Below are 14,321 nucleotides of genomic sequence, written 5' to 3' on the forward strand. Positions count from 1 at the left end.
CTTTGCCTGATCCAATTAGAAACAGCCTTTAACACTGTCCTGCACTAGAGGCTGAGAGGTGTAGAGGATCTACCTAAAACATAGTCACAAACCCAAACAGAGAACCAAAAGGAGGAAACAAAGAAACAACCCCCAAATGAAAGAACTAGAGAATTCTCCAGAAGAAGAGAAAAATGAAAGGGAGATAAGAAATTTATCTGAAACAGAGTTTGGAGTAATGCTGTTAAAAATGCTCAACAAATACCTTAATCAATAATGAAAGAAAAAAAAATGTTCAACAGTATGAACAAAGATATAGTAACTACGAAAAAAGAAGAGTCTGAGATAAAGCATGACATAACACAAATAAAGAACACATTGGAAGGAATAGACAGCAGATTAGGGGAAGCTGAGGATCGAATCAGTGAATTAGAAGACAGAGTTGAAAATACAACTCAATTAGAGAGCCAAAAAGAAAAAACAATTAAAAAAAACAATTAAAAAAACAGGAAGACAGCTTAAGGGAGATTGGGACAATGTGAAACGTAACAATATTAGAACAGTAGGTGTGCCAGAAGAGGCAGAAAGGGAGAAAGGAATAAAGAAGGTGTTTGAAGAAATAATGGTAGAAAACTTCCCTAACCTGGTAAAGGAAGAAGTCACAGAATTTCAGGAGGTACAGAGAACCCAAACAAGAAGAACCCAAACAGACCCATGCCCAGACACATCATAATTAAAAAGCCAAAAATTAAAGACAAAGAGATAATCTTAAAGGCAGCAAGAGAAAAGAAAACTGTTACCTACAAAGGAGTTCCCATAAGGCTGACACCTGATTTCTCACCAGAAACTCTACAGGCCAGAAGGGAATGGCATGAAGTACTCATGGTAATGGAAAGCAAGGATCTGAGACCAAGATTACTGTATCCAGCAAGGCTATCATTCAAAATAGACGGTCAAATAAAGAGATTTCCAGACAAAAAAAAAAAGGCTAAAGGAGTTCATCACCACCAAGCCATGCTAAGGGGATTGCTGAGAAGAAGAAACAGAGAGAGAAACCTAGCCATACAGAATTAAAATGGCTATAAATAAGTACCTCTCAATAGTAACCCTAAATATAAATGGATTAAATGCTCCAATCAAAAGGCAAAGCATAGCTGAATGAATACAAAAACATGATCCAACTATATGCTGTCTACAAGAGACCCACCTCAAAACCAAAGACACACACAGGATGAGAGTGAAGGGATGGGAAAAAAATTTCCATGCAAATGGAAAAGAAAAAAAAGTTGGAGTAGCAGTACTCACATCCGACAAAATAGACTTTGAAAGCTTCATGCTAAGCAAAATAAGCAAATCAAAGAAAGAGAAATATCATATGATCTCACTCATTTGTGGAATATAATGAACAACATAAACTGATGAACAAAAACAAAGCCGGGGGGGGGGGTATTCTAGAATATGATAGAAGTAATCCTGTTATTTTCAGATTTTTAATATTTCCTACAACTTTTGTGCTAACATACTAGGTTAGTACAGTTTTGATAATATTATTATACTTAAAATCCTTTTATTCCTGAAATATTAATGTTTATTGCATGTGATATATGTAAAATCATTTTTCTTTAATAATTGGTGTCTATTGCATGCAACATTATCATATTTAAAATCACTTTTCTTGATATATTAATGTTTATTGCATGTAACATTACTATATTTAAGTTCATTTTTCTTGAATTATTAAGGTTCCTTGCATGTAACTATTATATTTAAAATCGTTTTTCTTGAAATGAAAAAAAAGAAAGTAGAGTAAGCCAACTTTGGCTCCTAACCATGAAGGATTATGTCATATGGATTTGTCCTCCCAATATAAACAACTAGAAAACTGGAAAAAGTATATATGAAACAACTCTTTCCAGACATTGAGACAACAGGCAATGTAGGACTTTGATCCTCAAAGGAAGAACCCCATGCCATTTAGATTTTTTCCCTAAAGCAAATTCAGTACTATGACACCAGGAGGGATGACTTAATTGGATGCTGCTTTGAAAAAAAAAATTCTCTAAAAGATATTTTCAGGAGTAATTGGGGAAATCTTAATATGGAATAAAAATTAGATGGCATTAGTGATTTATTATTAATTTTCTTAGTTGGGATAATAGATCTTTGGTTATGTTGAAAATTTACCTTAATTTTAGGAAAGGCATGCTGAAGTGTTTGGGGAGAAGTAATATGATGTTTGCAACTTACTTTCATAATTTATTTTTTTTAAATGCAGCCACTGCACCTATGTATAATTCAATTTTTTTTAGTATATTCACAGAATTGTACAAACATTACCAAATCAATTTGACATTTTCTTCACTGTCCCCCAAATCCCCTCATACCTTCTCAACCCCAGCCAGTCCTACACAACTATTGTTATACTTTCCGTCTTTACAGGTTTGCCTAGTCCAGTGGTCAGCAAACTCATTAGTCAACAGAGCCAAATATCAACAGTACAACGATTGAAATTTCTTTTGAGAGCCAAATTTTTTAAACTTAAACTATATAGGTAGGTACATTGTTATCAACTTAATTAGCGTACTCCTAGGCTGGCCTTTGCTAAAAACGTCCTCAATCTAATTGAGGTACGTTCGCTGAGGTCGACCCCTTTCAACTCTCCCATCCACACTGGTATACTAGTTTCAGATAGACAAGTGTGGATGGGAGAGTTGAAAGGGGTGGACCTCAACGAATGTACCTCAAAACAATGTACCTCCCCTACGCTGCGTATCCCGCCGCCCAACCGACCGACACCCCCCACTTCTTCTAGCACCACTTCTTCAAAATAGACTCGCCCAGGCCAAAAACCAACTTCTGTGCATGGGCCACCAAGTTTCAATCGCACTGTACATGCGCGCCCGCACATGGTATTTTGTGGAAGAGCCACACTCAAGTGGCCAAAGAGCCGCATGTGGCTCGTGAGCCGTGGTTTGCTGACCACTGGCCTAGTCTGAACAGTCCATATAAATAGAATCACACAATATAAGATCTTTTTGTGACTGGCTTCTTTCACTTAGCATGTTTTCAAGGTTTATTCATGATGTAACGTGTTTCATTCTTATGACTGAATAATATTCTGTTGCTGTTGAAACATTTTATTTATCCATTCATCAAACAATGGACATTTGGGTTGTTTTCACTTTGGGGGCTATTACAAATAATGCTGCTATGAACATTTGTGTACAAGTTCCTATGTGGACACAGTTTCATTTCTCTTGGAGTAGAATTTCTGGGTCATAAGGTAAGTATGCTTAACATTTTGAGGCTCTGCAAAACTGCTTTCCACAGCAGCTGCACTATTTGACATTTCCATCAGCAATGTATGAAGGTTGTGATTTTGTCACATCATCACGAACAGTAGTTATTATCTGACATTTTGATTATAGCCATCCTAGTAGATGTGAAGTGGAATCTCACTGTGGTTTTGATTTGCATTTCCCTGAAGGCTAATGATATTGGATATATTTTCTTGTGCTTACTAGCTATTTGTATATCTTCATTGGAGCAATGTCTATTCAGATAATTTTCCCACTTTAACTATTTCACAGAAAAGGAAGTATGTGTGACCAATCAATATATAAAAAACTGCTCAACCTTGTTAGTAGTCATAGAAAAGTAGACTTCACACCCATGAAAACAACAAGATTTAAAAGTCTGAGCTACCAAGTGTTACCTATGATATGGAGCAATGGGAAATCATACCCTGATTGTGGGAATGTAAATTTATATAATCATTTTGGAAAACAATGTGTTGGACATCCTGGTGAGGTTAAGGACTAGTAGTAGGAGTAATTTAACAAGCAAGGTGAAAGAAAAAATGGTAGGTTGTGGTTAGAAAAATGTAGTGTTCGAATTCACTATTTAGGAGGCAGAGAAATTTGTATGATGACAAAAGTACAAGATGTGACCTTACAAGTATTTGGGTAATGTGGAGGAGTGTTCATTGAAGATAATGAGGCATGTCAGTCTGGGCCTAATCAGGACAGAAAAATCAAAGAGGGATTTGAACAGAAAAAATTTAACATAAAGAATTCTTAATGATAATGGGATTGGAGTAATGAGGGATTGGCTAGTAATAAGTAAAGGGAACTCTGAAAGGATCTAGAAATAGCAGATATACTGTCTAATAGCAGGCAATATAAAAATAATATATTATAGCCATTCCCTTAGAGCTGTGATACTCCATGTCTCCACCCATAGTCGAGATCCAGGCCTTGTTAGAGAAGTTGCTATGGTGCTGAGTCAGTGGATCTCCCTGGACACCCACCCTCTTGAACTTGCTGAAAATGTGCCTCTCTAAGGTGCTGGTGCCTGTTATAGGGGAGGTGTCTCACCAGAGACACTCACTACAGAACCACCCAAAGGTGGTGCCCAGGGAAGCTTCTATCCACTGTGCATTGAGGAAGCCAATGACACGAAAGGTGAGCATCAGGAAAGCTGTGAGCTTGGCAGGAGCCTGTGGAGTGAACACACAGGAAATAAAAAAGCCCTTTTCCCTGCAATGTTTTTCTACCACTGTCTACTGATAAAACTTCATGTCATGCCAACTGGCAAAATAAAAAATATTTAAAGGACTCAGATCCATTTTCACAGGTTCAGGTGGTCAAGGACCTAATAGTTCTAATCTTGGATTATTGTTCTTGTGGATCTTGTGGATGACTCAGGTATTGGCAGAAATAAAGTTATTTCTTCAAGTGTGACCTTGGTCTACCTGTATCAGAATCAAGTGGGGCACTTTAATAATACAGATTCCTTTGTCCCATTGCAGATCCTTTGAACTAGGGTATTGGGGAGTATGGCCCCCAAATCTTTTTAACATGTGCCCCAGTAGATTTAAAATTTTAAAAATCAATTATGAATATTTCAAACACATAAAAATAAGGAAAATAGTATAATAGGTTCCAGTGTACCTAGCAACCAGTTTTAAGAAATGTTGATATTTACCTTAGTTCTTACAGATCTTTATATATATACTAGAGGCCCAGTGCACAAAAATTTGTGCACTCGGGGGTGAGGGGGGTCCCTCAGCCCAGCCTGTGCCCTCTGGCAGTCTGGGACCGCTCGGGAGATAATGACCTGCTGGCTTAGGCCTGCTCCCGGGTGGCAGAGTGCCGGGAGCCGGTCCATGCTTGCTGTTTCAAGGGACCTGGCATATATGGCATACTGTTCTTAATATGTTTGCTCACCTTCTTGGCACTATGTGTTTTAACCAAGGTCTCTGAGAAAGGTTGTTTCCCCAGGTAGGGATTTTCCCCTGAAGTTAGGGAGGGAATAAAACCTCTTAACTAAGTGCCAGGTGGGTAATTAATCACTTTAACTACGAACAATCATGATTAAGCTACATAATCTTTACTCCCTGGAATGGAGATAAGAAACGCCCTAACCTTTGAAATAGAGATTGATAGGATTGGAATAAACTGGTATAAATACAGATGTAAGAAGACAGAACTAGGAGAGACAGAACCTAGGCACAGAACCTACACAGAACGTTCTCTAGAGACAGAAGAACTTTGCTGGAGAGAACATGGCAAAAGATCCTGGACAGAAACTGGCCTCAGAACCTAGAGACAGAACCTAGCGAGAGAACATGGCAAAAGATCCTGGACTGAACCTGACTACAGAAATTGGCAAGAGAACCTGACTAGAACCTGGTAACTGAACCTGGCTGGAGAACCTGGACAGAACCTGGCTGGAGAACCTAGCGAGGGAACTTGGCTACAGAACCTGGCTGGAGAACCTAGCGAGGGATCATGGCTACAGAACCTGGCTGGAGAACCTGGAGAACCTAGCAAGAGAACATGGACACAGAACCTGGCTGGAGATCCTAAGCAGAACTTCGCTGGAGATCCAGACCAGAACTTGGCTGGAGATCCTGGCTAGAGATCCTGGCTAGGCTGCTGATCAACTGAACGCTGTCTCTGTGTCATTCCTTCTTTGCCGACTCCATCCACACCTTTGGGGACCCCTGGACCTGCTGGGGTTGGACTCCGGCAGCAGAGGGCAGGCCCAATCCCTAGGTACAGCCCCTGGTCGGGCTCAGAGCAGTGCCAATTGGGGAGTTGGGACGCTGCTTGCTGGGGTCCAACCCCAGCAGGTCCAGGGGTCCCCAAAGGTGTGGATGGAGTCGGCGAAGAAGGAATGACACGGAGACAGTGTTCAGTTGATCAGCAGCCTAGCCAGGATCTCCAGCCAGGATCTCCAGCCAAGTTCTGGTCTGGATCTCCAGAGAGGTTGTGCTGTGGATCTCCAGCGAAGTTCTGGTTAGGATCTCCAGCCAGGTTCTGTGTCCATGTTCTCTTGCTAGGTTCTCCAGGTTCTCCAGCCAGGTTCTGTAGCCATGTTCCCTTGCTAGGTTCTCCAGCCAGGTTCTGTCCAGGTTCTCCAGCCAGGTTCAGTTACCAGGTTCTAGTCAGGTTCTCTTGCCAATTTCTGTAGTCAGGTTCAGTCCAGGATCTTTTGCCATGTTCTCTCCCTAGGTTCTGTCTCTAGGTTCTGAGGCCAGTTTCTGTCCAGGATCTTTTGCCATGTTCTCTCCAGCGAAGTTCTTCTGTCTCTAGAGAACGTTCTGTGTAGGTTCTGTGCCTAGGTTCTGTCTCTCTTGGTTCCGTATTCTAAGTTCTGTGTCTTGCTGTCTTATTACATCTGTATTTATACCAGTTGATTCAATCCTATCAATCTCTATTACAAAGGTTAGGGCGTTTCTTATCTCCATTCCAGGGAGTAAAGATTATGTAGCTTAAGCATGATTGTTCGTAGTTAAAGTGATTAATTACCCACCTGGCACTTAGTTAAGAGGTTTTCTTCCCTCCCTAACTTCAGGGGAAAATCCCTACCTGGGGAAACAACCTTTCTCAGAGAGGAGACCTTGGTTAAAACACATAGTGCCAAGAAGGTGAGCAAACATATTAAGAACAGTATGCCATATATGCCAGGTCCTTTGAAACAGCAAGGATGGACCGGCTCCCGGCAGCCGCTCCCTGTCATGCACAGAGCAGGGCGGATTGGGAGGTTGCGATGCCACCCTCAGTCACGCTCAAGGTAGGGCCAATTGCGGGGTTGGGGCACCGCCCCCTGTCACACTCAAGGCAGGGTCGATAGGGAGGTTGCGGCGCCACCCCCTGTCACGCACACATCAGGGCCCATCAGGGGGGTTGGGGCTCTGTACCCTGTCACGCACAGAGCAGGGCCAATCAGGGGGTTGGGGCACCACCACTGTCACACTCAGGGCAGGGCCGATGGGGAGGTTATGGCTCTACCCCATAACACACAGAGCAGGGACCGTGGGGGGGGGGGGGTTGGGGCGCCACACCCTGTCACACACAGAGCCACAGGGCGATCAGGGGGTTGGGGAGCTCCCCCCTATCAGGCACAGAGCAGGGCTGATCAGGGGGTTGGGGTGCCTTCCCCTGTCACGAACAGAGCAGAGCGGATAGGGAGGTTGTGGCCCCACCCCCTGTCACACACAGAGCCTCAGGGCGATCAGGGGGTTTGGGTGTTGCCCCCTGTCACACTGATCCCGGTGCTGGGAGGCATATTACCCTTTTACTATATAGGATAGAGGCCTGGTGCACGGGTGGGGGCTGGCTGGTTTGCCCTGAAGGGTGTCCTGGATCAGGGTGGGGGTCCCCACTGGGGTGCCTGGCCAGCCTGGGTGAGGGGCTGAGGGCTATTTTCAGGCTGGCGGGTGACTGAAGCTCCCAACTGCTCCTATTTTTCTTTTTTTTTCTTTTTTATTCTGGGCCAGCTTTAGCTCTGGCTCCAGCTCTGAGGCCTCTGATGCTGAAAGCAGGTATCTGGTTTGTTTGGGTTCTGTAATCGAAACACTGTATCAACTCCAGCTCTGAGATCCCGGTGGGCTGAAAGCAGGTTTCTGGGGTTTTGTTTAGCTTCTATATTTGTAACAATGTTTCAAACTGCAAGCTCAGAGGCCGACAGCGGCAGGCGGGGAACATTGGTTTCCTCCGTCACTGAAGCAAGCAAGCCTCATGTTAGCTTCAAGCTGCCTGGCTGCCGGCCGCCATCTTGGCTGGCAGTTAATTTGCATATCTCGCTGATTAGCCAATGGGAAGGGTAGCGGACGTATGCTAATTACCATGTTTCTCTTTTATTAGATAGGATACTAGTAGCCCATTGCATGATATCGTGCTCAGTAGGCTGCCCACTGCTTCCACGGGAGCTGTGCGGCTTCCGTGAGAAGTGGTAGCGAGCTGCTGGCACCCACAGGAGCCAGGACGGAACCACGCCACTTCTGCGGGAGCCAGGAGGGACCCGCACTGATTCTGCAGGAGGTGGGAGGGAGACGGGCCTGCTGTCTCCTCTCCAGGCCTGGGCTCGGCAGTGGAGGCTGCGGGCCGGCCCCCCTGTCCCTATCTGTGTTCGCTTCTGCTCTGGGGGGCCAGCCCGAGCCGGGGTATGGCAGCTCACCAGCCCCCTGTCTCTGTCTTCGTCTCCACTCTGGGCCTCACCTGCTCGCGCACCTCCTCCTGTTTGGTCATGACCCGTTTTGCATATTTCCTCTTATATATATATAAAAGCCTAAGCGACCAGAACGACTGGCACGAGCAGTCTCTATCATGCACACTGACCACTGGGGGCAGAAGCTCAATGCAGGAGCTGCCTCCTGGTGGTCAGTGTGTACCCACAGCCAATCTCCCCCGGCCAGTCAAACTCCCGTGGTCCCTCACTGGGATGGGGAATCAGGGGTGGGTGGTGGCAGATGCAACCCCTTTCCCAGGGGGGCCGAAGGCCAGTTCCCTCTTGGGGCCAGCAGCCAACCTCACATGCCCTGTTCTTCCTCCTGGCCGGCAGGCCCCGATTGGCCCTCTGCTTGCCCTCCACAGTGGTGGCGCCGCAGCAAGGGAAGGAGGAGGGGGGAGGCAGGGAACTGAATGGTGGCAGGGCACCGATAATGGCAGTTTCGGCATCTGGCGTCCATTCCTTTTGCGCCTAGCCCAGCAACCATCGCCTCCTCTCTGACCCGGCCCTGATCGGCCTGGCCCCAATGGGCCCTGATTGCCGGCCAGGCCTAGGGGCCCCAATCATGAACAAATTTGGTGCACCAGGCCTCTAGTTTTTAATAAAATGTTACCTAATTTGGCTCAAGTTCCACTCATTCCTTTCTCCTTCCCACACAAGATGATTATTTTTGTACATTGCTGTTTGTAAATCATCTTTTTAGGTGATGGAGAGCCTTTGATGGTTATTGAGCAGGGCTATTACACTATTAAAGGGGTGTTTTGGGAAAATCAACCAAACTGCTGTGCCAGAGAGTTCATTAGACAAGAAGGTGGAGGTAGGAAAGCCAGTGAGGACACAGGTTATGGCTCATGGTGTATGGTATTAAGTATCTGAAGTAGAGTGAGAGACTTTTGCTTTTTTCACTCATGCCTTTGTGTGAAGTCTGCTCTTTGTGTTGCTGTGACCTCCAGTCTTTCAACCTTCCTCCCTGATTCCCCAGTTCATCAGATACTTTCTTTTTTTTTTTTTTTAAATATATTTTATTGATTTTTTACAGAGAGGAAGGGAGAGAGATAGAGAGTCAGAAACATCAATGAGAGAGAAACATCGACCAGCCGCCTCCTGCACATCCCCCACCGGGGATGTGCCTGCAACCCAGGCACATGCCCTTGACCGGAATTGAACCTGGGACCTTTCAGTCCGCAGGCTGACGCTCTATCCACTGAGCCAAACCGGTTTCGGCGATCAGATACTTTCTGTCATCACTGGCTTCCTTACCCAATCAGGGTTTCATGGTTGCTCATTTCACCCACATGCTTGCTACTGTCCCAGAATTCCTTGCTTTCTTGACATTTGAACATATCAACCCTGACTTCCAGTCTTTATACTAATAGAACTATTTCTTCTGCCTTGAGGAGGAGACCTTGCCTTTCTGATTTTGCTTGATGACTTAGAGTAATTTGCTACAGTCAGTGTCCAAAATGAGGCAGATTTTCATCCAGATGACCTCAGTGGACTCAAATCTATTTTGAACTAGGCTGAGTTCCTGAAATTACTCAGGCTTCTTTGGTCTTCACCAGAGAATGTAAGTGATACCTCAATACTGCCAAATTTATTTGTCTCAAGAGTACAATTTTGATGAACAATTGTGAAAACTGTCCAAATGACATTTAAAAATGTAAGTAAGTAGGTCAGATTTGGAAATTTCTTTTATCAACAAATGGATTTTGATTTTATTTCCATTACATGAACTTAGCCATCGGTCAAAGGTCAATTAAAACTTTTGATTGGTTATACCTATTTTGCTTATAAGTGTAATTACATCAAACCAATCATTTGGAGGCCAATCTTTGTTATAGAACTATAGATAGATGCAACAACATGAATGAATCTAAAAGGAATGATGTTAATTGAAAGAAGCCAGACAAAAAGGTACCAAACTGTGTACTTCCATTTACATAAGATCTTAGAAAAGGCAAAATAATATATATAACTGAAAACAAATTGGTGGTTGTCTGGGATTTTGGGAGAAGGAAGGGATGAAGGGTTAAAAGATTACAAGGATGATTTTGGGGGTGATAGAAAGGTTTATCTGGATTGTGTGTGTGTGTGTGTGTGTGTGTGTGATTGTATCACAGGTGTATACATATGTCAAAATTAATTGAATTGTACATCCTATATAATAAAAGCCTAATATGCTAAGTGTCCGGTCATCCATTTGGCCATTGAACCAATCAAAGTATAATAGGCTAATGATATGCTAAGGCCACTCAACGGCTTGCTATGATGTGCACTGACCACCAGGGGGCAGATGCTCTGACTGTTAGGTTAGCTTGCTGCTGGGGTCTGGCTGATAGGGACTGAACGAGATGGGCCGGACATGCCCTGGAGCCTTCCTGCAGCCCTTCCCCGGCTGGCCAACCTCCCTCGTCCCTCCCTGGCCCAGATCGTGCACCAGTGGGGTCCCTCAGCCTGGCCTGTGACCTCTCACAATTTGGCACCTCTAGGGGGATGTCAGAGAGCCAGTTTTCAGCTCAACGTCAGAATGACCGGTCATTATGATGCACACTGACCATCAGGGGGCAGATGCTCAAAGCAGGAGCTGCCCCCTGGTGGTTGGTGTGCTCCCACAGGGGAAGCGCTGCTCAGCCAGAAGGATGAGGTGGCTCTAAGGATGTCCGGCTGCTGGCTTAGGCCCGCTCCCCATGAGGAGCGGGCCTAAGCCGTCAGTCAGACATTCCTGAGGGCTCCTGGACTGCAAGAGGGTTCAGGCCAGGCTGAGGGACACCCCTAAGTGCACGAATTTTGTGTGCCGGGCCTCTAGTATTAAATATATGTAGTTTATTATGTCAGTTATACTTCAATAAGAGTATAAAAATAATTAGCAAGGAAAAATGTTTTAAGACATTAAAACATAAAAAAATCCTTGTTATAATTAGGTAGTGTCTATACCTGGGACATTATATGAGTTCATTCATCCATTCATTCAGCATTTTTGAACATCTGCTGTGTACCAGGCATTCTGCTGGAAACAGTGTTAAACAAGACAGACAAGACCCCTACTCTAGGAAGGTTACATTCTGATAGAGGAGACAGATCAAAAAGTAATAATAGTAAAGTGTGGTAAGTGTTATGACAGGGCAAGTAGGGAAAGCTTTGGGAAACATTTAAGAGGATAATCTAAGCTGATTATTTGGTAGTGTGTATATGCCTACTATGTGTTGAAAAGGATTCTGAAGCTTAGGAGGATCCCACGTATGAGGATGGGTAGTGATGGTGAGTTCCATGCATTTACCAATATGAGGAGGCCATACTGTTAAAGTTGGCCTTATAAATTTCCCAATAGTATGACTATTTTGACTGGTTCTAAAAATGTTCAAGAATAATTCAAGGACTTTTATTATAGCCCAGTTTTTATCTTCAGAGAAGCATTTTTAATGTAAAGTGTTTATTGTTGGGGAAACATCAACCTTCCAGACTGTAGTATAGACAGAGGACAAGTGCTTTTTTGTTCTCAAAAGTTCTGTTTTCAAGTGTGTTTTTCCCCCCATTTATGTGAGTGTGCTTGAGCCTCTGCTAAGGGTACTGCAGCTGGATTGTGTAGTGGAATCAGGTTTAGAAAAAGAATTGCTCAAGAATGCAAGTAAACAGGATGTCAGATGTTATCCTTAGCCTATTTCCCTAAACATAACTTTTTGGCTGCAAAGTAAAATGCCATTCCTTTCGCTTCTGACTATATACAGTGATGGCTGACAGCAGGCACAATCTTCATTTGCTTGGCACGGTGTCACCATGCAACTCAACATGTTTTGCAAGCAATGATCATAACCCACCATCTCTGTGAGACGGAGATTTGGCCATTTCATGGAATAATTTTATGAACCTACCTTCTTTGAGCCATTTTGTGCCAGCAGAGCTCCCCATGTGGCTCAGATCTGTCTGACCTAAGAGCCAGTTGGCATCTTCCTCCTGACAGAAGCCAGATTTTCACTGGGGCTAGACTATTTATTGACAGCATTTTCCCAGACTGGCCCAAGAGTGTCTCATTTTCAAGGTCCCCTGAAGTGCTGGCTCACCTCTATTTTCCAAGAGTGCTTGCTTCCTTCTTTTGCCTCCCTCCCCAGCATCCTCCTCACTTCCTTCCCTTACAGCTTCTTGCATTGTGTTCCCCCCCCCCTTGGTGTGTGTTCGTGTGTGTATTTCTTCTTTTTTTATTCTAATGAATTTGTTTTGCAGATTTTGAAAAAGAAAACCAGTGTTATCCAGGGTTTTTACATTAATTTTCTTCCCATATCTTTGAGTGTGATCTCTGTGGTTTTAAAATCCCTTAATTTGAGTGAGTTCCAACGTTGTCTAAGAAAGTTGTTTTAAAGCTTTGCTCTGCAAGCACCAGAAGAGAACTCATAAAAAGGAAGACAACAGCAGATGCAATCGCGGATGTGGCTTCGTCCTTGCAGCTGCCCCAGAGAGCTGTTCCGAGCGTACAGTTCTAAGGAATGAATCCAGAAGAGCAAATCGTGACATGGCTTATATCCTTGGGAGTTTTAGATTCTCCCAAGAAAACTATCTGTGATCCAGAGGAGTTCTTGAAGTCCTCGCTGAAAAATGGGGTAGTGCTGTGCAAACTGATCAACAGACTGAGGCCTGGCTCTGTGGAAAAGGTAAGGGACATTTACAGTATCTTTAGGAGTGCTAACTGTGAGAGAGCAGCAATAATGTAATGCTTGAGATTTTCTGTTGTCCCAGTCTTGGGTTTCTCCTACTTTAATCTCTTTCTAAGAGTTGGATATTCTTTCTTACTGTTTTTGTAGTTTGAAAAAGTCAGAACATGAAATGTTATCCTTTAGTAATTGGCCACCAAGTAATAGTATTATAAAAAAAACTCTTAAGCCACTGATACTAGGGGACAAAGAGAACACCCATATCACAAGCTTATTCTAAAAAACATCGAACCTGACAAGCTTATTCTGTCATAGAGATACGTGACCTCCCTGTGTACAGAGGACATGTTTTAAACTTGGGGTACATATGAGTCTGTGAAATAATGGGATGATTTATAACAGATGTTGATGGTGTTTAGTGACAGTTTGACTAAAATCAATGTAGATTTTCTTTCCAAAAAGAATAAAATATCCATTGAAAGAGAGGCTATTTAGCAATTAGGAGAAATAATCCCAAATGGCACATAGGTTTGTTAAAACAATAAAAACCAAATATATGTTTCAAGTACAACATGTGTTCAAAGTGAAACTACCCTTATTCTCTTTTAAAAAGCCAAAACTTTTAATGTTGGAAACCCATGGTCACGAGAATGAATAATTTTCAAAGCAGGCACTTTAAGTCAGTTTAAAGGTAATTTAAAGGTAATGCAATTATGTTCTTAAGGTTAGCAGGAATGTGACTCTGAGTATAGTTCTTTTGCCTTCTTGAACTAGTTTGTATTTTTATTGAAAAAAGTTGACTTACTTATAATTTCTTAAACTTAAAAAGCAGTGAGAAAATAGTGGTAAAATGTAGATTTTTGTGATCAGATGCAGAGAAAAACAAAGGGTAAAATATTTTTGAACAAATCATCATGAAGAGGAGGGAGCGAGGTAGTAAGTTGAAAGCAAAACCAAACTCAAAAACCTATCTGGGTTTCTCTGATTTGCTATCACCATACTCAGGCAAAAAGCATGAGAAAAAGTTTATAAGTAGAGATGGCTTGAGACTAAAGGTTTGGTGACATTTGAAATAAAGACCAACCGTTTAGATTTTTGCATCACTTCCTTTGGTGGTTATTTCTCTTCCTGGATTGACAGCAATGTAGCTCCCTGCCTTAAAAAAGCCTGCCTGTGCAGTTA

General features: G+C 43.2%; 1 protein-coding gene across 3 annotated transcripts in view; it reads left to right on the forward strand.

The window, feature by feature from the left end:
• Positions 1-12,959: 12,959 nt before the first annotated feature.
• ARHGEF6 (Rac/Cdc42 guanine nucleotide exchange factor 6) overlaps positions 12,960-14,321 on the forward strand; it is a 142,875-nt gene continuing 141,513 nt past the window's right edge. For all 3 annotated transcript variants that reach the window (XM_036304946.1, XM_036304947.1, XM_036304949.1), the window contains exon 1: positions 12,960-13,139. In XM_036304946.1, coding sequence (XP_036160839.1) covers positions 12,975-13,139 — 165 coding nt within the window. In that variant the 5' untranslated portion in view covers positions 12,960-12,974. The remainder of the gene's footprint in view (positions 13,140-14,321) is intronic.

The sequence above is a fragment of the Myotis myotis genome, unplaced genomic scaffold, assembly GCF_014108235.1.
Source record: "Myotis myotis isolate mMyoMyo1 unplaced genomic scaffold, mMyoMyo1.p scaffold_m19_p_4, whole genome shotgun sequence".
Classification (NCBI taxonomy): Eukaryota; Metazoa; Chordata; class Mammalia; order Chiroptera; family Vespertilionidae; genus Myotis; species Myotis myotis.